This window comes from Xyrauchen texanus, chromosome 41 (genome assembly GCF_025860055.1).
Source record: "Xyrauchen texanus isolate HMW12.3.18 chromosome 41, RBS_HiC_50CHRs, whole genome shotgun sequence".
NCBI classification, from domain to species: Eukaryota; Metazoa; Chordata; class Actinopteri; order Cypriniformes; family Catostomidae; genus Xyrauchen; species Xyrauchen texanus.
Genome location: NC_068316.1, coordinates 4,137,929 through 4,161,214, shown reverse-complemented (window position 1 = coordinate 4,161,214; position 23,286 = coordinate 4,137,929). Strand labels below are relative to the sequence as shown.

Genomic DNA, 23,286 nt, shown 5'->3' with positions numbered 1-23,286 from the left:
AATAAGAAGTTATATTTTGCATATAGAAAATGAAGCCTAAATGAAGATTTTTTTTTTTACATTGTAACATAATTTTTGTGACTATTAAGCACATTTTACCTCCTAATTCTCATTATCACAAGGCGAAAAACAAAATAATTTAATGGTAAAGTATTCATACGTCATAGTTTTAATCCCTTGGTACCGCCATTCAGCTTAGCTGATTTTAATGAATAAAAACGTTTACATAAAAACATGACTGTGTTATGGTAATGAGAATTATCATTGAAAACAATGAGAATAGTAATAGTAAAACATCTGGACGCATTATGATAGTGAGGATTGGGTGGCAAAATTGTCCTGATTGATTGGGTGCTTAAAAGTCCTGAAAATAATGTCACAATGCAAAAAATCTTAGTGGTCCTTTATGAAGGCTTTATTTTCTTTATGCAAAATATAATCTACATTGTTTTGTACTGATTTAAGGCTTTAAAGAAATATTCCCAGTTCAATACAAGTTAAGCTCAATCAACAGCATTTGTGGCATAATGTTGATTGCCACAAAAATAAATTTCGACTCGTCCCACCTTACAATGGAAGTGAATGGGGTGAATTTTTGGAGGGTATAAATGCAGAAATGTGAAGCTTATAATTTTATAAAAGCACTTACATTAATGCTTTAGTTAAAACTTGTGTATTATTCATGCTGCAAAGTTGTTTAAATCGTCGGATTACAGAGTTTACAGCGTTATGTCGTCATGGCAACGTTGTAAAATTGGATATAACTTTACACTGAAAAAGTTAGTAAGTGATTTTTATCACACTAAAATCATATAAACACACATATTATGTCTTGTCCCTACACTTTTGAAACAGTGAGGGGCGGATTCACTAAGAATGAATTGTGACCGCTAAAAGCACCGTTTATTTGCACATGCTAACTGCACTCATTTAGTGCCCGTTACACTAAAGTAATTATGCAGATCAGGCAACGGTGCAAACTTGCCCACAAAATCGCTGCTGAACACCATTTGCCCACGCAATTCTGATCTTGCGGTCTGATTCTGAGCGCAATATAGCCGAGGATGCCGCAGACCACCGTATTTGACTCACCCTGCCGGGACTGAACAGCATCACTTTGATCCAGACACCTGGATCATCTCTTAAACATGCAGAACGTGCACTTGACGACACGGCACATTTGGATATATGCCATGTTATAACACTCTTCAACATCATTTGATGATTATTTGATTAATTACTTCTGAAATTATCAGTTGAAAATGTTATCTTTTATATCAGATTCATTTTACCACCTACTTTCATTTGGCGGCAATAGCTCGATGTAAATTGTGCAGAGTTTTGTGAATGAAGCATAATCTTTAATGAGCCTAATTTACATAGCAAGTAGGCGTGTTTGTGTGGAAAGGAATGACAATGACTTCATTCAAATATTGAAGACGCGGCACAATTTTAGCACTGATTGTGCCCGCTTAACGTGATTGCGAGTGGTTAGTGAATGAAATGCAGGTATTTGTGCTGAATTAGCATGTGCAAAAGTGATGCAACTGTTATGTGAATCTCAACATTTACGCAGTGGCCCCATTCACTTCCATTGTAAGTGTCTCACTTTAACCCAGGTTTTTGCCCCTTCCCTTCTCCCAATTTGGAATGCCCAGTTCCCAATGCAGTCTAAAACCTTGTGGTGGCATAGTGACTCGACTCAATCCAGGTGGCGGAGGACGAATCTCAGTTGCCTCCGCATCTGAGACTGGCAACCCGTGCGTCTTATCACGTGGCTCATTGAGCGCGTTGCCATGGAGACGTAGCATCCACGCACAACTCACCACGTGCCCCACTGAGAGCAAACCACATTTTGGTGACCACGAGGAGGTTACCCCATGTGACTCTACCCTCCCTAGCAACCGGGCCAATTTGGTTGCTTAGGAGACCTGACTGGAGTCACTCAGCACACCCTGGATTCGAACTCGCGACTCCAGGTGTGATAGTCAGCGTCTTTACTCGATGAGATATCCAGGCCCTACATTTTTGCTTAATTTAAGGAAAAGGAGGGACAAGTCGAAATAATGTTTATGGTAATCATCATTATGCCACAAATGCTGTTGATTGAGCTTAACTTGAATTGAATATTTTAATATTACTAGGACATTTTGTTGACCGGTTTCATGAGAATTACCCTGCTGCATCTTAGTCGCTCGTATTTGTTTACGTAATAAACTTTTGCACTTTTTTGTAATCTGCTGCTTGATTTAATAGGGTAGACAGTTTCTGAGATATCCGCTCAGCCACTGCAGTGTTTAACAGTGGTTTGTGTCTGCTGATGTGCAGACTTACATCTGTGCATTATTAAAAACTCTGTATCTGCCTGATTTTGTCGTAGGCGTACTTTGTGTTGGACAGATGTTTCTGATGTGGACATGAAAAGCTCAAATTGAATGATCAAGATCTTCATTAGCAGTTATTGACTCCAGACAGTGTTTTTGAATGTATATCTGACCCATTTGTGTCTGTGTGTGTCTTCAGCAGGCGGAGGTCTCTGACAGTGCCTATCTGGGGTCGGAGAGCGCTTACAGTGAGTGTGAAACGTTCACGGATGAGGACACGACGGCTCTCGTTCATCCAGAACTCCATGAGGATGTGGAGACAGACAGCGGCATTGAAAACACACTTACAGATGGAGATGACCGCAACAGGTAACACACACATTAAATATAACATTTATACACAAACAGCGGACTGTAAGTCGTGGGTCATAAATCACTCAAACACACCATAAATGTCATGCCATCCTGCATAATGGTGACCTTTGATCTATAAACCGTGCTGTTTCTGTAACCTTGAATGTGTCAGCAGTTTTACTAAGTGTTTTTGTCTGTAGTCAGTAATCTCAAAAAGAAACAATAACTTTCTGATAAAGTGTCTTTGCTCGGTACACGGAGTTCTTGACAAATACATTGTCTAGCATTTTGTGGTAGTTTTATGAAACAGGCACCACAAACCCCTTGTGAAGTCACGCACTTGAAAGAAGTTTCTTTCTTCATCAAAACTGTATTTAAGATTTGTAGGATTTCATTTCAGGCCTCCTCCTTTAAACAATGCAAGTGAACACTAAAAAAGTGGCTTTATAATGCAGTATATGTTTTATTTCCATATTATTGAACATAAGCCAATCGTTGGCCTACAGTTCACAGCAATCCATTTTGCAATTGAATTCGTCAATCAGTCTGAGATTTAATATAAGGTCTTGTCTAAGGACGCGCCAATGTACACCTGCGTCAGACGGACGCTTTTGGAAAAAAACGTGTCAAGTTAAACTAAATTTACGTCTTGAGATCCCTGCCTTCAGATTTGCGATCCATCAAGCTGTGTTTGTACGCAAGAACGTGTTCTCATCTCGTGTTGTCTGCTCTCCGTGGGGTTTGTTCTGTATATAAGCTGAGAGTTGACTATACAGAGAGTTTCGCTTACTGCCCCCTGGAGAAAACAGGTGGTACTCCATGCTTGATTTGCTAATATGGAAGGAATATTCCTTGTCACGGTCCTGAGACAGTATTAACTGCGTACGTTTTTTTACGTGTTATTTTTTAGATAATTAATTGCAATTGAATTAACGTATTAAATCGATGGCCCTGAATAATATACATAAATAATAATATAATCATATTAATAATATACCTAATATGAAAATATATTTTTAGCTCTCTCTTTTATTTTTCTCTCTTTTCTCCCCTTTTCTTCCATTTTGGAAAGCCCAATTTGCACTACTTAGCAGGTCCTCGTGGTGGCGCGGTTACTCACCTCAATCCGGGTGGTGGAGGACAAGTCTCAGTTGCCTCCGCTTCTGAGACCGTCAATCCGTGCATCTTATCATGTGACTCGTTGTGCATGACACCGCGGAGACTCGCAGCATGTGGAGGCTCATGCTACTCTCTGTGATCCACACAAAACTTACCACGCACCCAATTGAGAGCGAGAACACCTAATCGTGACCATGTGGAGGTTACCCCATGTGACTCTACCCTCCCTAGCAACTGGGCCAATTTGGTTGCTTAGGAGACCTGGCTGGAGTCACTCTGCACACCCTGGATTTGAACTTGTGACTCCAGGTGTGATAGTCGACGTCAATACTTGCTGAGATACCCAGACCCCTATTATCTGTCTTTAATATATAGTATATAATCTATATTCAATAAACAAAATAACTGATTTTGCATCAAGGTTTCATGATTTAATCTGATACAAATTTTCAATATATTTTGTGAACATTAAACAGCCATTCTAAATTAAATGTTCAGCATTCAAAATTAATTCATTTAGAGTTTTATTATATATTATTATTATATATTTATTTTTCTTTTTTTTAGAGTTAACATAGACAGTAAAAGTTGCATATGTTAACATTAGGTGATAATGAATTCATAAGACATGTAGAGTTTTACTAGGTGCAAACTACTCACCTTTCAGCTAAAGGCACATTTGTTTAAGCTATTTTGCCCAAATTGTTCAGTAAAATTTTCTAAAAAAGATATTCTCAATATTTCTTATTTACATCACTTGAAAGGGTTACTTTATGCTTAAACACTTCAAAGGCTTTAAATGCAACAAAAAAGCTTTAAATACAACAAGTATTTAAAGGAGTGGTGGTGGTGTAGTGTGCTAAAGCACATAACTGTTAATCAGAAGGTTTCTGGTTTGATCCCCACAGTCACCACCATTGTGTCCTTGAGCAAGGCACTTAACTCCGGGTTGCTCCGGGGGGGATTGTCCTTGTAATAAGAGCACTGTAAGTCACTTTGGATAAAAGCATCTGCCAAATGCATAAATGTAAATGTAACAAACAACTGCTATGACTTTATCACCTTATTCACATCTCTTATGTTTGCATCCCAATTTTTATTATAGTATATCATTTTATATACAAAGAAAAACACATAAATGCACAACTGAATATAATAAACATGTCCAGAGACTGTATTTGTCCTTAAATAGTCAATTACGTTCCTTCGAACCCTGTGAATAAGTTGTAAAGCCACTGTTGTGGCTGTTAGTGTTTCTGCTGACAAGAGATTTGTATTTCTGCCAGAACTGCTCAGCTGACCAAGGTGTTCCTGTTTCCTCTGTGTATGTGTGTGTTATCAGTATCAATCTTTATTTTCCTGTCTCGTTGGAGGAAGTGTGGAGTTTGCTCTTTCTGTCTTCCTGCGGCCTTTGGTTTATCCATCACTCACTCTCTAGGGTCCATTTCCTCTCTCTTTTATTCAGACACTTTCTGACATGCTCTCATACTCGCGTCTCATATTTCACAATGTTCTGCCGTCTGTTATTTGGAATGTGGAGTGTTTGTCTTGATTTAGCATTCCTACCACGTCAGGGTCATGTAGTCTCTCCAACGGTGACCTTCTCAACGTAGATTCATAGTTGTGGAAAATACATCAATTCGTTTTGACGATAACTTGCAGATTTTTCTACAGAGTTTTTGTTTATGCAGCGATTATGTTACCATACAAAAATAAACGTTATCGTCACACTCATCTTATTAGTGTATTTAAATGTTTAATGTGTGTTAGAGTGTCAGTTGGACAACACAAGGTAATGCATATGGGGATTAATCAGATGAAGCAGATGTATGTTATTACAGAGTCTGCTTGCAACACACGTTCATTCACTGGGTTGCAGTACTGAGCTTTAAATCAGATTAAGGCAGCGCACACACACACACACACACACACACATGGCTGCATGGCCGTACTTTGTGAGCATATATAGCTTTGCTCGTATTGGAGATTTGCTGGTTGATTCAGTTTTGCCGTGTCACAAATGTCTGACTGGAACGTCTGGCGGATTGAACTCTACATTTCACAGGAGCATTTATAAATTACCTCATATAAACCTGTTGAAGGCTAGTTTATTCAGCGTAATTAGCATTTTGTTAGCGATCATAGAAGTTTGGTTGGCATTGACGCCCTGTATGCCCAGTTGCTCAGAGTCTCCAAAGACAGGCGGAATTGCTTAAAGATGCGTTCACTGTCTTCACGCGTGCTTTGTGTGACCAATCACAACGTTACAGTGAGACAGGGGTACGTTTAAATAACAAAAAAACAAAACATTTATTGTGTAGGATTTACACTATAGAAATACAGTGTAGAAAAAGTTGGATCAGTAACTATAAAAACAAATTAAATAAAAAAAAATATTTAAAAAAAGAGTATTTTAATATTTCATCTTGTTTTCCAGTAAAAATATTTAAACATTTAAAAAAAATAAATTCACCTGAGACTCAAATTTGTTCAAAATTGTAAGACTTGTTTTCACGGAATATGTCTTGAGTTAGTGTCCTTTTTTTTATGTTATTGGCCAATTGTTTTTCTGGTTTTAAGATTACTAGATTTTATTTGATTTATATTAACCAGAGCTACCCAGACCCCACTAAAATATGTTTTTTGATAAAAACAATTGGATGAATGTTTTATAAGCTTAAAACTCCACTGGGTCAAAACTGACCTGCGAATTCAAAAGGTGTACGCAGATTTGAAACTGGATGCAATCTTTCTTGGACATTGCGAACATTGAGCTCTGAGTGACAAGGTTACATGGTGCCTCTCAGAGGACTATCTCGGCATGGCTAGATGCAATTTCAGAAATTAAGGAGCGGTTGTAAGATATATGTGTCATGTTTCTACTTTTATATTCCTGTTTACAAATTTGAAGGCTGCTGATTGGATTACAAAAGAATACGTCATTCTGTGCGACTACATGTCACTTTACGGAGTGCTTACGACCTACTAGTTAAGTTCTGCCTTAAGAACAGGTGGTGCAACCGAATTAAGCACTGACTTAGTTACAAACTAACTAGTAGTTACTAAGCTGGTGCAACCATACCCAGAAGTTTTGAAAATGATTTGATCAATTTAAATTCTAAAACATATATGGTGTATATATATATATATATATATATATATATATATATATATATATATATATATATATATACCATATATAATTAAACACAGAGCATGTGTTTGATTGGTGAGATATATATATATATATATATATATATATATATATATATATATATATATATATATATATATATATATATATATATATATATATATATATATTGTTTCAGTAAAAGAAAAACCTGGTACATTTGACAGCATTTAACCAAAAATATAATGGATAATGTATAGTTAGTTGGTCATTATCATAACAATTTGCATAGGGCTTATTACATGGCTACGCACTGAATAATGAATTTATTAAATAGTCAAGAATTAATCATTTGAGTTGAAATTATGTTATAATGTAAGAGGAAAGAGATCACAGAGTCTCAAGAAACAGCTGAATTCCACCTCTGGTTTTCATCATAGTTCTGTTGATGTTTATACATTTATACATGATGTTTGACTCCTCATTATCTTGCTTATTACACAACTACTTGTCAAATAAATAGACAAATGGACATGAAATATAGATTTAAGTTCAAATAATTTTATTAGCTTACTTGAAGAAATCCCAGAGTGTCACAAAAAATAGAAAAGTTGACTCACAATACCCGGATGTCCGGTCAAATATCACTTTATCACCGTATATGTGGTTGTTATTCAAAAATATCAGACCGCTGGATGGTTCGATTGACCAGTCAGTATCTAGTTTTCCAGAGAGCCCTGTAATAAGTATAGATAACATATTATATTCTGTTTATTTGTCTGATAGGTTCACCCTGGGCTCTGATTTGAATGGCCATACCCTAGTGGCCGTGATTGCAGGAGAGGAGGAGCACTTTGAGGATTTTGGAGAGAGTAAAAACACGTCAGACCTGCCGCTGTTCCATCAGGAGGAGGGGAGGATGGCTCCAGAGGGGGAGGGAGATGCAGAGCCACAACCACACTTGGACAGTCCACTGCCCCGCCCACTGATGCTGCTGTCACCTAGGTAATACACAGTACATACTTAACCTTTAAAAACAGGAATAGAAACTGTATCATATTACTGTGCACTCATTGAATAGAACACTCAAGACAATGGTGTGTGTGTTATTATTTTATATCCTGGGCTAAACATGGAAAGGCACATTTTAGGAACATTATGGGCTGCACAGAATTAAAGGCTTGGCCATAAATGGCGGTAACACACATAGAAATAGGCTGTTGCAGAAAGAGTGAGTCAACACGTGTGAGCATTCGGTTTAGACACACTTGTGACCAGGGAGGGCTGTCTGACTGAGCCATTTTTGAAGTTTGGTTTCAGTAAGTGCTTTGTATGACTCCCGGAGAGAGTTTTTAAGGAGTTAATGTATAAAAAAATAATAATAATTTCAAAACAACAAGGATTATTCTGTTTTTATATGAAATGGCCTTAAAGTTCAGTTGAAGGGTGTGTTTTTGTTTATATCTCATTCCTGACATTGTTTATGATGTTGCCAAAGCAACAAAGGAGCTAATATGATGCCAGTCACATGAAAGTCGTGTGTGTGTTTGTGATCGACTTCCTTCAACACCTCTGTGCACTATCCTGCTGACTGTTCTTCTCATATCATGAGTAACCTGTTCAAGCTAACTATTAACACTGGGTAAAGGTTGGGCTGTTGTGGTTATTGTTTTACTGAAACACAGGCTTCGTCAGGTGTATCGCAAAACCCTTTTGCCATTTTAACCACCAGCAGATTATGAATTCTATATTTCAACAATGACATCATCGCTTCCAAAATGGAATTTCAACTAGTACAAAACACACAAAACAACTACCACACCTGGAGTCGCAAGTTTGAATCCAGGGTGTGCTGAGTGACTCCAGCCAGGTCTCCTAAGCAACCAAAATGGCCCGGTTGCTAGGGAGGGTAGAGTCACATGGGGTAACCTCCACGTGGGCATTATTAGTGGCTCTTGCTCTCAATGGGGCGCGTGATGAGTTGTGTGTGGATCACGGAGAGTAGCATGAGCCTCCACATGCTGTGAGTCTCCGCAGTGTCGTGCACAACGAGTCACGTGATAAGATGCGCAGATTGACGGTCTCAGAAGCGGAGGCAACTGAGACTTGTCCTCCACCACCTGGATTGAGGTGAGTAACCGCGCCACCACGAGGACTTACTAAGTACTGTGAATTGGACATTCCAAATTGGGGAGAAAAGAGTATTAAAAAAAAAAAAAACACATTTGGAATTTCAGATATCTGGAAATGGATTTTAGATACCAGTAAATCGAAGAGTAATTAAAGATCCCTTAAAAGGAAAGATTGGTCCGTGTACTTTTGCGTTCATTCGTTATTCTATTTTTGGAAGTGAAATGAAAAACAAAAAACAAGTGGTATTTGATTTTCCTAAAATCTGTAGTCACTAATTGAATGAATTGAATTGAATTTTTTTAATATAATTTAGGATTTAAAAAAATAAATATTAACCCCTTTCTTGTGTCTATGTATCAAATGAATATTAATTTGGATTCATATAAAAAGGGAAAATGCAAAAATGAGAGAACCTAATTCAAATCAATTTCTAAGGATGGGCCACCTGGTGATGCTGTTGACCTGGAAGAACTATATGACCTGGCGGGATTAATCATTTTGAATAATCTGACGAGGTGATTGACTAGCATGGCTTCCCTTGAGGCATACGCTGATATAATTAGTGATATGTTGAGAAGGCATGCGACTCATGCTGACATTTCACAGCACCTTACAGATATTGGCGTGGGATGTGGATGCTCTGTGATGAGTGTGCGAAGATTTTGTGATGGTCACAAACTCAAGCGGGGAAAATCTGATGCGCAGTTGGAAGTAGATGTGTCGACTGCAGTTGCGAGGTAAGCAATTGTCACAGGAAAAACCAAGTTGTCTTTTATGTTGACAGGCTTCTTAACTTAGTTCATCTTCTGTAGACTGGACCGACCTTGGCAGAAAATTTGATGACTGGCTACCTGGCGACTAAAGGAGTTTTTGCTGCGGAGAATCGTGTTGGGCGAATTCTACGTGGAATTGAAAGACCCTACCATGAAGCGAGATGCAGGGTAGCCTAATTTAGGCTATACCCAACTCTCTAATTTGAATATTTTCTGAAATAATTTTAGAAACAATGAAGCATCAAACTGAGGCTAACAAACTTTATCAAGTTGGGTAACACTTTATTTTACGACCCGCAAACAACTGCGTAAGTAAACCGAAATTACGGTGTACGTTTCTGTATAATTATAGCGTAGCCTACTTCCGTGTAGGTATAAGGGAACAATATGTTAAGTTTTGGGTAATAAAGGGGTAACAAGCAGATATACAACCTGTAAATAACTTCGTACACTATATTTACAGAAACGTACACCGTAATTTCAGTTTACTTACGAAGTTATTTGCAGGTTGTATACTATCTGCTTGTTACCCCTTTATTACCCCAAACTTAACATATTGTTCCCCTATACCTACACGGAAGTACGCTATAATTACAGAAACGTACACCGTAATTTCGGTTTACTTACGCAGTTGTTTGCGGGTCGTAAAATAAAGTGTTACCCAACTTGATAAAGTTTGTTAGCCTCAGTTTGATGCTTCATTGTTTCTAAAATTATTTCAGAAAATATTCAAATTAGAGAGTTGGGTATAGCCTAAATTAGGCTACCCTGCATCTCGCTTCATAGTAGGGTCTTTCAATTCCACGTAGAATTCGTCCAACACGATTCTCCGCAGCAAAAACTCCTTTAGTCGCCAGGTAGCCAGTCATCAATTTTCTGCCGAAGGTCGGTCCAGTCTACAGAAGATGAACTAAGTTAAGAAGCCTGTCAACATAAAAGACAACTTGGTTTTTCCTGTGACAATTGCTTACCTCGGCACATAGACACAAGAAAGGGGTTAATATTTATTTTTTTAAATCCTAAATTATATAAAAAAAAAATCAAATGTTCATTCAATTAGTGACTACAGATTTTAGGAAAATCAAATACCACTTGTTTTTTGTTTTTCATTTCACTTCCAAAAATAGAATAACGAATGAACGCAAAAGTACACGGACCAATCTGTCTTACTAGTTTCCAATAACATTATAGATATTTGAAATTAACATTGCCACCTGTGAGTACCAAATTGCCAATATGAAAAAGCTGCTTTTTTAATGTGTATTTTTAGTAATTAATTAATTAAACCAAAAAAATTAAAAGCTTATTTATAGGATTTACACATTTAAATTTTAAACAAAATTACATTAAATTAAATAGTTTTACATGTTTAAAAAAAATTTAATCAATGAAACTTAAAATATGTATAATTTTATTTTATTCAAAATTACTCCCATTACTTCCCTTCTTTTATGGAATTTAGAAAACGAAAAATATTATCTTGAAAATTTTGAGTCTGATAAAAAAAATTGTTTTTACTAGGAAATAGTTTATTGCTGGTATTGGAAATAGTTTTTTCAACTAGTAATAAAATGTAACTATACTGTAAATATCTGTAATTGCATTTTAAACAAGAGTGAATGACAGATAATTGTGTAATTATACTAGTAAAAATGAATTTACCGATATCAAGAATGTATTTACTAGTTGAAATAAATGTTTTCAAATTATTATATAATATTTGATATCAATAATTAGCTTTTTTACTAGTGCAAACCTTATTAGCTCTAATCCTCACTAGTAGTAATTTTATTGCTGATGTAAAAAAATTGCATTCGAACTAGTGATTGACCGATTAATCGGTCGATATTTGGCCATTTTGCGATTATCGCATCAGAATCTACCAATCGATTTGCCAATGGATCGTCAACACTTTCTGTTTTAATGTTTTTTCTTTTTGAGTTTATGCAAATTTGAGTAAATATTGCATAAAATAAGTATTTGTTTCACATTGGAAATTTTGTGTACATCTGCTGTTGTTTAATTGTATTATGTTTATCTTAGTTTATATCGGCCGTCCTGCTCTCTAGATATCAACTATAATTCAGATTCTGCACATGATTAAATGTCGAAAGGGCTTGCCATACAGGTGTAAAAGTTCCAGTACACACACACACACACACACACACACACACACACACACACACACACACACACAAGCGAGCATGAAAACACAACACACTGCTCCTGCTCCTCCTCCAGCTCTACACTTTCTTCTGTACTCCTGCACTGTATTATTCTCCTCTGTATTGATCTCTTCCTGTCCTTCACTGACTCACCTGAATGTCCCCTATTTTCCTCCCTCGTTTGTATGATCCCTCTCCTCTCATACTCCCCTCTTTTCTCCTCTCCTCTCTCAGCCCCAGCTCTTTTCCTGCTAGTTTTCAGAGTTTCCTTCAGTCTGAGGCGATGGACTTTTTCTGCACTCACTGTCATAAGCAAATCAGTCGTCTGGAGGATCTGTCCACTCGACTGCACTTACTAGAGATGAATAGGTAACACGCTCGGAGTATGTGCACGCTTCCTTGTGTGTGTTGAGTTTGAGGACTGTACTCATATATATACACACACACACACACACACACACACACACACACACACACACACACACTCCTATCCTCATTGTCTGCATGTGTGTTCGATTAACATACTTATTTCTCTAGCCTGAAATGGCGACATGGCTTGTATTGGTGTTCTGTTAATTGTAATGCAAGGCCTCTTTGAAAGGTCAAACTGTTTGTATAAAGGTGATTATCCGCCTTAGCTGCTTTGGTGTGTGTTTTTGTTGTGTTGTGTGTTTAATGCATGCAGAGTAGTGTTTTTAAAATTGCAGTGAAGTGCCTTGATAAGCGCAGTTTTGTTTGGTGTGTTGACATATTTCCTACTGAAACAGAAAGCGGGGTCGGGCCATGTCGAACAGCTGGTCCCTTTTTTAAAAAATAGCCAATAGGCTGTTGTTTACAGCCACACACACTCACACACACACACACACACACACACACACACACACACACACACACACACACACACACATACTGTTTTCCACCATGCTGCTGCTCATGTCAGAGCTATATGCCAGGTTAACGCAGAACCGATCTCAATACTGGCCCCCTTTTCCACTGACTTAACAACCGAACGATGATCTGACTAACAACAGTCATACCTAACCAGCCCATATACGTGCAAGACCAATGCAAATGAATGAGAAACAAGCGAGTAGAGATTGCTCACATACGTCGGAGAAGAGTCAGTCAAATAGTGGAAGAGCAAGTTATGACATTTTGATTAAAGATGTTTTATTTAAAAAAATATGCATGATGAATTCTTCACAATAAGACCATTAACATGCATTAAGAAAATGAATAGGTTCAATTTTGATTTTATGCTGACTTTATTACAGTGTAACTCAGTTTAGCATATTATTAATACTACACAATACATAAATATTGTAATACAGCATTGATGCCCAGTGTCAACCACAAATTACATATTACTTATCCAAAATTGTAAACAGATTACGTTACTGATTACTTCATCACATTATTAATTACTTTAATTACAAGTTACTTTCTAAAACACAATTTTCTGCTCAACAAATTCAAAATAATGTGTATATTGCCTACTTTTTTATAGATCTACACCCTTCATCTGTCACAGAAACACAAAACCTGTTCTTATCTTGTGCTGTCACTAGTGTCAAGCAAGCATAAGTATGGTTTCTTTGCTGTAACACTGCGTGTTGCCAATACAGCTGGAGTTCGCTTACTGCCCCCTGCTGAAAACAGGTGGTACTTCAAGCTTGATTTGCTCCGATTGTAGCAATATTTCACATTAAGGTCTGGGGACATGAAAAAGTGCGTACATTTTTTAAACGTGCTGTTTTTCTATAGAGTTAATCGCAATAAATGTAATTATTAGATTGACAGCCGTAGTAATTACCTTTATTAAAAGTCTTTAACTGTAAAAAACAGTTTTCTGAGGCATCATAGATTCTCCTAAACAGTAGAAGAATTGTGTGGCTGAAGTTTTCTAAACTGGGCAACAAACATGAATAGAACAGACGAGGCAGTTTCTATGAATTTAGATGTTATAGGAACAAAGTTGCACAAAATCTCCTTTCACACACCCACATTACACCTTAGCATGTGGCGAACCATAAAAATAACTGTTATTTCTGTTCGCTGTGAGGTGATTACCATTGAAAGAAGAGCATTGATTCAGCAGGAAAGTCAAACTCAAACACTTCACTGGATGTTTTTTGACCTGTGGTTTACAGGTCGTGGATGGAAAGAGAGTTTTCCCTCTCTCTCCTCTCTTTCTGACTCATTTCCTGTTTGTTCTCTTTTTTAGTTCCAGTAAGAGACTGTCCAGTAAGAAAGCAGCAAGGTGAGAATCTTCTCTCTCAATGTGTCAAACTTCAGTTTTAAGGAAAGTGTTTTCATCATCCAAAAATGAACATTTCATCAATCGTTTTTTTTTTTTTTTTCAGACATTTGCAGCAGTCCAGCACTCTAGATGTAATGGGAGATCTGACAAATGAAATTTTGGATCTTGCGGATCGGGACATCACTGACAAGGTTCAGAATCTCATACTTGTGTAAATGTTAGGCCTATAATAGTGACGTCTGTGTTTCAAATAGCAAACTTCGGGAGCCGCGTGGCATCATGCTAGGTTCGGATGTGTGAACAGCGAGCTCTGCTAGTTTTAATACTTTTTGTGTCATAAACTGGTTTCGATACACCCTGATTCTTAACTCTCCTTGGAAGATAATTTGTCAAAGAATTCAAAATCCTCGGGCTCTGGAGTCATTAAAAGACACTTATCTGCTCATGCTGAAGCCCCCAAGCAGCAGGACACAAACCCGGGAGTCGATTTGTCCGGTGAGGTGAAGGAAATTCGCGAAAATTGGTAAACGTGTCGGCAATGCTGATGAAGGTCGTTGCTGACTCGGAGGAGCTTGCTGTAATATGTTGATCGATCACTTCCGTGGAGATGAAATTTGCTGAGATGTTTATAAGAGTGGCGGATGTTGAGAGACAGATCGATTATCTGGAGTCATCATAGAGGGAATTAGCTGCTAGTCTGCTAGCATCCAATACGGAACTGGAGCACATCTGGGAAAAGTTGTAAGATATGGAGAATCGTAGCTGGCGGAATAACGTCCGAATTGTTGTCCTGAGGGAGCAGAGGGTCAGAATATGGTGGAATTCTTGGACGGGCTCTTTCCGAGTCTGCTCGATATAACAGGCCATAAGCTGGAAATCGAAGCTCACAGAGTTCCTGCTCGGCGATCCGCTGAGGGAGACCGATCAATTCTGGCAACATTTCTGAGATCATCCGATAAAGATCTCGTGTGACGTGAGGAGTAAAGGAAGGCTTTCTTGGAAGAACTACAACATTTTATTTTTCCCAGACTTTGCAAATTCGACGAGAGAAACAAGATCAATTCCATGAATGCAAGAAACTCTTACATCAATGGAAGGTCGCTTTTGCACTGATGTTCCAGGCCAAATAGAGAATAGATGCTAAGGATGGTCGCAAAATATTTACATGTCCTCAGCAAGCGATGTCCTTCATAAAGTCAATGGACTGATTAATTTGCACTCACTGCCGCCAAGTGGACCAGCTCACTGAACTTGAACTTTTTTAGAGGGATAGACGCTGTCGTGTGCAGGGTTAATGCGCTTATTTTTCTTTTTTCTGTTTGTTTGGTCCGGGGGGAAGTTTGGGGTTTAGTTGTTGCACTAATTTTGGAATGTGGTCTTTATAATTGTATTTTTGACACAAATAGCAAACTTCACTTGCGGTCCTGTGGCCTAAGTTTGCATTTGTCTGTCAAGTCCATGACACCATAGAACAGTGGTTCTCGATTGGTTTTGCATAAGAGCCCAGAATATACCCTTGATTATGTCCATACAACATTACGTCAAAAAGGATTGACTATAAAGAGTTCAGCAAGGAACTGTTTGAGGTATAACGTGTATGTTCAGGCCCACAGCCATGACTCTGTGGTGTGTCTGTGTGTGCTACAGGTGTTACTGTTGGAGAAACGTGTGTGTGAGCTAGAGAAGGATTCGTCGGAGAGCGAAGAGCAGCATGCACGTTTGCGACAGGAGAATCTTACGCTTGTCCATCGTGCAAACGCTCTGGAGGAACAACTGAAAGAACAGGAGCTGCACGCAGAGGAGAACTTACTTGTACACACTCGTAAACACAGAGATGCTCTGACCAAACTAGAGCGAGACAGAGATGTGGAGATCGAAAACCTTCAAGCCAGGTCAGGGGGGGTTCACTTCTGTGTGTGCATGTGTAAGCTGTGTTGTTTTTATCTATTGCCATCTTGTGAATATCAGCACTCATGCAGCTAGATGATTTAAAAGGCTGCCATAATTTACTCACCACCATGTTGTTCCACACCCATATGAGTTTCTTTCTTCTGTGGAACACAAAAGGAAGTGGGTTAGTTTCCGTTCAATTTTTAATTGTTGCTTCTTTCCATACATTGAAATCAATGATGACTGAGGCTGTCAGTCCCTTACATTCTGCCTAACACCTCCTTTCATGTTCCACAGAAGAAAGTAATTTGGGTTTAGAACAAAATGAAGGAGAGTAAATGATGTCAGAATTTTAATTTTTCTGTGAACTACCCCTTTAAGTTACTTGGCTTAATGTTTAATATTATCTGCCTGTGTTTTAAATGAGACCTTTCATTTCTCTCACCCAGTATCTATCTCTTGAACAAATTAAAATTTCAATATTTTCACTCTGTGCCCCTGTGCCAACTGTGTTGTCTGTTTGCCTGCATGTTTTCAGGTTACAACAGTTGGACGAGGAGAATAGTGAGCTGAGGTCATGTGTTCCCTGCCTGAGAGCCAACATAGAGAGACTGGAGGAGGTACATACATACACACACACACACACAAACACACATATATTTTCACACTAGTAGATCACATAAAAGGTAGTTGACGCATTGTGCCCATGGACATTGATGATTTATCAACATCAACATATTTGGTTAAAATTTTTATAAATGTATAACGGAAAGTTTATATCTTAGATTCTGTAAATTAATTTTCAATCAACTTTTTGCCATCACCAGTTAATTTGTAATGGTTCTGTGGTGTGACATGTGAAATATTTAAAGTACAATTAACACATAAAAGCTGCATGCATAATAATTATAAAATAATTTGCAAAGTGCTGTCAAAAATAGTTGTTGATGGAGTATAGTATGTCACTCTGCAGGATATGTCAACAGTATTTCATGTCCCACAAATGACCAAATTGTGAGTAAGATTGGGCATGTATTCCTCTCTATCTCACTACAGGAAAAGAGGAAACTCCAGGATGAGGTGGAGGATGTCACTGATCGATTAAACGAAGAAATCGAGTCCCGCACTAAAATGTCAGATAAACTGAGCCATGAACGTCATACCAACCAGAAAGAGAAGGAGTGTACTCAGGGGGTGAGAGATCTTCTGTTTATCATAAGGATGAGGTTTGGGTGTGTGTTCGTCACTGTGATAATGGCTTCTTTGTGTGAGTGCAGTTGATCGAGGACTTGAGAAAGCAGCTGGAACACCTGCAGCTGTTTAAGCTGGAGACAGAAGCAAGAAGAGGCAGATCGGCAAGCTCAGGTCTCCAGGAATACAACACACACATGAGAGAGAATGAACTCGATCAGGAGATACGCCGACTCAAACAGGTAAACAGCCATGAATGGTTTTGAACTCAAACTTAAACAGGTAAAAACCGACTCTAAAAATAGACTTAAAAAGGTAATCACAATCTGGTGAACACAGACTTATACAGTTAAAATCAGACTTAAACCATTAAACTCAGACTCAATCTGATGATCACAGACTCAAACAGTTAAACTCAGACTTAAACAGTTAAACTCAGTCTGGTGAACACAGACTCAATCTGATGAACACAGACTCAAACAGTTAAACTCAGACTTAAACAGGTAAACTCAATCTGATGAACACAGACTCAAACAGTTGAACTCAGACTCAATCTGGTGAAAACAGACTCAAACAGTTAAAAACATACTCAAATGGGTAAACAGACTCAAACAGTTAAAAACAGACTCAAACGGGTAAACTGAAAATGTTAAACAGACTCAAACAGTTAAAAACAGACTCAAACTGTTAAACTGACTGGTGAAAACAAGCTCAAACAGTTAAAAACAGACTCAAACAGATAAACTCAAACTGTTAAACAGACTGGTGAAAAAAGACTCAAACAGTTAAAACCAGACTCAAACGGGTAAACTCAAACTGTTAAACAGACTGGTGAAAACAGACTGAAACAGGTAAAAACAGACTCAAACGGGTAAACTCAAACTGTTAAACAGACTGGTGAAAACAGACTCAAACAGGTAAAAACCGACTCAAAGAGATAAACTCAAACGGTTAAACAGACTGGTGAAAACAGACTCAAACAAGTAAACTCAAACTGTTAAACAGACTGGTGAAAACAGACTCAAACAATTAAAAACAGACTCAAACTGTTAAACAGACTCAAACAGTTAAAAGCAGACTCAAACAGGTAAACTCAAACTGTTAAACAGACTGGTGAAAACAGACTCAAACCGTTAAAAACAGACTCAAACAGGTAAACTCAAACTGTTAAACGGACTGGTGAAAACAGGCTCAAACAGTTAAAAACAGACTTAAACAGGTAAACTCAAACTGTTAAACAGACTGGTGAAAACAGACTGAAACAGTTAAAAATGGACTCAAACGGGTAACTCAAACTGTTAAACACACTGGTGAAAACAGACTCAAACAGTTAAAAACAGACTCAAACGGGTAAACTTAAACTGTTAAACAGACTCAAACAGTTAAAAACAGACTCAAACGGGTAAACTCAAACTGTTAAACAGACTGGTGAAAACAGACTCAAACTGTTAAAAACAGACTCAAACAGGTAAACACAAACTGTTAAACAGACTCAAACAGTTAAAAACAGACTCAAACGGGTAAACTCAAACTATTAAACAGACTCAAACAGTTAAAAACAGACTCAAATGGGTAAACTGAAACTGTTAAACAGACTCAAACAGTTAAAAACAGACTCAAATGGGTAAACTCAAATGGTTAAACAGACTGGTGAAAACAGACTCAAACAGTTAAAAACAGATTAACCTGTTAAACAGACTCAAACAGTTAAAAACAGACTCAAATGGGTAAACTCAAATGGTTAAACAGACTGGTGAAAACAGACTCAAACAGTTAAAAACAGATTAAACTGTTAAACAGACTGGTGAAAACAGACTCAAACAGTTAAAAACAGACTCAAACGGGTAAACTCAAACGGTTAAACAGACTCAAACAGTTAAAAACAGACTCAAACAGGTAAACTCAAACGGTTAAACAGACTCAAACAGTTAAAAACAGACTCAAACGGGTAAACTCAAATGGTTAAACAGATTCAAACAGTTAAAAACAGACTCAAATGGGTAAACTCAAATGGTTAAACAGACTGGTGAAAACAGACTCAAGCAGTTAAAACATACAAAATGCAAACTTAACACATCGAAACAGGTAAAGTAACTCTCGTTCACTCTCTTTGTGTTCAGGACAATCGCAGTCTGAAGGAACAGAACGATGAGTTGAATGGTCAGATTATTAATCTGAGTATCCAGGGAGCAAAGAGTCTCTTTACCGAGTCTCTCTCCGAATCCCTCGCCTCCGAGATCAACAACGTCTCCCGCACCGAGGTCTGTATTATACACCAGCACAATTTTACATTTGTTTCTTCTTTGAACGTGAGGAGATTTTTTACATTTTTGTTTTGTTTATATTTTGTGTGCGTACAGTTGATGGAGGCGGTCCATAAACAGGAGGAGATCAACTTCCGTCTGCAGGATTATATCGACCGCATCATCGTCGCAATCATGGAATGCAACCCCTCCATCCTGGAGGTCAAATAATCGCTGTGATTGATGACCTCTAACATGACCCTACCATTCTAGGGTCATTTATAAACTGTAACAACTTCAGTGGGGAGGAGAAAGGCATATTCGATAGACCTGGGAAGGATGGGAAGAATTCATTCACTATGTTGATCAAACATTGCTTTTACACATATAGAAAATTCTGTAATATGTCAGAGCACTGTCTTGATGTATGAGTGTGTGATTGGTCCTTTCTTTACTGCAAAAAATAATTTTCTTGATCAGTATTTTCATCTTTCGTTGTTTAGTAACAATATCTAAATGTCCTCAAAACAAAATAGATTAACCTGAAAAGCAAAATTGCAAAAGCTATTAAGCCTACATAAAATGTATTTCTTGAATTAGGTTTATTTTTCTAACCCCATTGGCAAATTGTTTCATCTTGTTTTAGGCATAAATCTAACAAATTTTAGTGAGGTTTATCTTCCAAATAGGTCAGCAAAATAAACATAATTTAAGATTAATATGCCTTATTATCTCACACAAGAAGATATATCTTTTTTTAAAGGACGCTTAAATATTTTTACTGCAAGACGTGACAAAAATAGATTATTTCTTGCAGTGTTTTGGTTCCTGTGACTTCCCTATGTTGGGGTTGAGGGACCTATTTCCCCTGTTCATGTGTGCAAAATAATGTGTGTTTACTCTGAATGTCAGTGTGCATAATCTTTTAATTCATGCAAAAAACATGCATATGCAGTAGTATTAAGTTAAATATCAGTGTAATTCTGGGTAAAACAGTCACACCTTTAGCCCATTTGAGGGACATTTGCTGGCCTGAGGGATAAAGGTGTGTATTTGTTGCATTTGACTGTTGTTATGATATAGCTCTTAAAAGAGTTTGATGACCACAGGTTTGTTTTGCTGAAATCAGCATCTTAAATGTTAGTTATATAGTTCTTGTTTTTCTTTTACATTTTTTATTTATTATGATGCAAAGGAACAAAGAGACCAGCTTCGACAAATCCTCATGTATGTGAGGGTGTTGAAGTGGTGCATTGTGGGTAATCTTGTCGGTCCTGTGCAATTTCTTGCAGAGTTGCACAGCTGAATATCCATCTGCCTCTTTGATCCGGGATTATTTCAGGAATACTTTGACAAAGAGATGTATTAACTTAGAAATGTTCACTGGAGCAAACTATGAATTGCACTCTTGATATTTTTAGAGAAACTGTACTTTACTATTTAAAAAAAACAGCAAGAACTGCATAAAGTTAAAATAAGGTGAATCAAAAAGTGAAGCTGTTTTAAAGGAAGATGAAAAAGAAGGTTATTGCTGTGGAAAAGGGGACACTTTTATTCTTCTGCAGCATCAAGCACTGAAAGTAACTCAGACAAGAGAAATGAGACTTTTCAACACTTCTATCGTTCCTGTACTCAATATTAATCTACAACATTTGTATCATCCTGTCATTGTTTTTCACCATTTTTATGGACCATAAGAAATGAGATTGTTCAATTTTGTCTTCCACAAGAGAAATCTTTCACCATTTGTTCCAGTGCTTCATTATGGACAGACATTTCTCTCATCAGGGAGAAGCCTGTTTGATTTAATAGATTTTTCTGGGAGGAACGGCCAGTTTTCAGGATTGAGATTCCAGTGGAGAGAATTTTTATTTTATTTTCAATTATAAAAGATTGAATGCTGTCCTCGGATGAGACTTTTTGGATTGTGCAAACACCGCGATCTCTTTCTTTGTACAGCTTGTGCACGCTGCACATTTTGTTTTCCTGTTCCCTTTATTCTGACAAAAATATCTCAATTTTGTTGCATCGGATTAGTTCATATGAGGGTTGTTTTTTCAAAGAGGATGGTGGAATACATTTAAGGACAACTCCTCGGTCTTCAGCGTCATTGACCAAAGAAGGATCTAACCTTCTCGTCCAAGCGGTCCACTGCTGTTATTGTCTATATGGCTGTTTTAGAGCTACTGTAACTATTCAGATGAACACACTGAAGTATGGGAACATTTCTGCCTATATGAACTTTGGGCTTGTATGTGTCTTCAGCTGTCTCATTTCTTAATATACTTACAGAGACAATAAGGGAAGAACTGCATTTAGTGCTATTGATCTGATCTGTGTAAGGACACAATCTCTCATGTCAACACACATTTCCAGTGTCCAAAGAAATCATTTCACAGCTTAGGAGATCTGCTTGCCACTTAGACTTCAAAAGACTAATAATAACTGTAAATAAGTGTTAATTAAAAAAATAAAATAGAACTGAAGGACTCCATAATGAAGTATAAAAATGTACAAAATGATGTTTACTCTTAATTGCTAAGGTAACTGTATAAATGACAAATATCAGTATTGTCTTCTGTTGAATGATTTGCTTTATTTTGAAGATGCCCCCCCAAGATGTATCTTTTACTGTTCGGGGTCTTATAGATTTTCAAATAATTGTATGAAGCTTAAAGAGAAGTGAAAATAAAATTAGTCACCAATAATTTAAGTGAAAACACCTGCTTTGTGGACATTGTGGTCTGTCAAATGCTTAAAGGGATAGTTCACTCAAAAATGAAAATTCTGTCATTGTTTACTCACCCCTGTGTTGTTACAACCCTATATGAATGTATTTATATTTCTTAACACAATGGGAGAAATTGTGAAAGAATTTTGTGCTCAGTGATGTCATATAATGGCAGTTTATGGTGACCACCTCAAGCTTAAAAGCACACAAAACAGAGAACAGAACTTACTAAATATGATTGAAGAGTTTGTAGTCTAAGAATTGATGCATTTCTAGGCCCAGCCTTTTATTTATATATTTATTTATTTTTTTAAACATTTGCAATTAACATTCTATTGATCACTTGATTTCTATTTTCGGCTTTGTGCAGGTAACCCCATCCACTGTGAACCGGTCCAAAAAAAATAAAAAATAAGGCTGGGCATAGAAATGCATAAATTCTTCAACTACAAACTCTTCAGAAATGTTTAGTAAGTTCTGTTCTCTGTTTTGTGTGCAGATGTGTTGTGTTCTGTTGTCACTATCACTGTTTTTAGATGAGCAAGTTTTCGCTTGAACGCTCCATTGTCGCTGCGTGAACTGTTGCACTCGTGCCCTATTGTGAACGCACACAGGATATCAACGGTCAGTGACTATTTTCACTAAATAATACATTATATTTCTGATTGTTTCTCACCAAATCTTATCGTATACTTCCATAACAATCATGAGTCTCATGGAATAATTTATGAATTATAATTTTGTGTTCTTTTGAAGCTTGAAGAGGTGGTCAGCATAAACTGTCATTGTATGACATCACTGAGCACAGCATTTTTTCACAATTTCTCCCTTTGTTCTTAAGACAAAGAAAGAAAGTCATATAGGGTTACACAGTTGAAGTCAGAAGTTCCTTAGCTAAATAGTATTTAGTAGCATTGCCTTTAAATTGTTTAACTTGGGTCAAATGTTTTGGGGAGCCTTCCACAAGCTT

The 23,286-nt window shown here is 37.3% G+C and overlaps 1 protein-coding gene across 3 annotated transcripts in view; it reads left to right on the top strand.

Moving 5' to 3' along the window:
* The window catches only part of rab11fip3 (RAB11 family interacting protein 3 (class II)), a 42,078-nt gene extending 19,794 nt beyond the window's left edge, over positions 1 to 22,284 (top strand). Inside the window, exons 4-14 of one of the 3 annotated variants that reach the window (XM_052113871.1) lie at positions 2,527 to 2,693; positions 7,717 to 7,935; positions 12,236 to 12,370; positions 14,226 to 14,261; positions 14,365 to 14,452; positions 15,909 to 16,153; positions 16,690 to 16,771; positions 17,208 to 17,345; positions 17,429 to 17,584; positions 19,463 to 19,603; positions 19,703 to 22,284. In XM_052113871.1, the coding sequence (XP_051969831.1) occupies positions 2,527 to 2,693; positions 7,717 to 7,935; positions 12,236 to 12,370; positions 14,226 to 14,261; positions 14,365 to 14,452; positions 15,909 to 16,153; positions 16,690 to 16,771; positions 17,208 to 17,345; positions 17,429 to 17,584; positions 19,463 to 19,603; positions 19,703 to 19,816 (1,521 nt within the window). In that variant the 3' untranslated portion in view covers positions 19,817 to 22,284. Of the gene's footprint in view, positions 1 to 2,523; positions 2,694 to 7,716; positions 7,936 to 12,235; positions 12,371 to 14,225; positions 14,262 to 14,364; positions 14,453 to 15,908; positions 16,154 to 16,689; positions 16,772 to 17,207; positions 17,346 to 17,428; positions 17,585 to 19,462; positions 19,604 to 19,702 lie in introns of all 3 variants that reach the window. The other 2 variants (XM_052113870.1, XM_052113872.1) reach the window with 2 other exon arrangements.
* Positions 22,285 to 23,286: the final 1,002 nt, after the last annotated feature.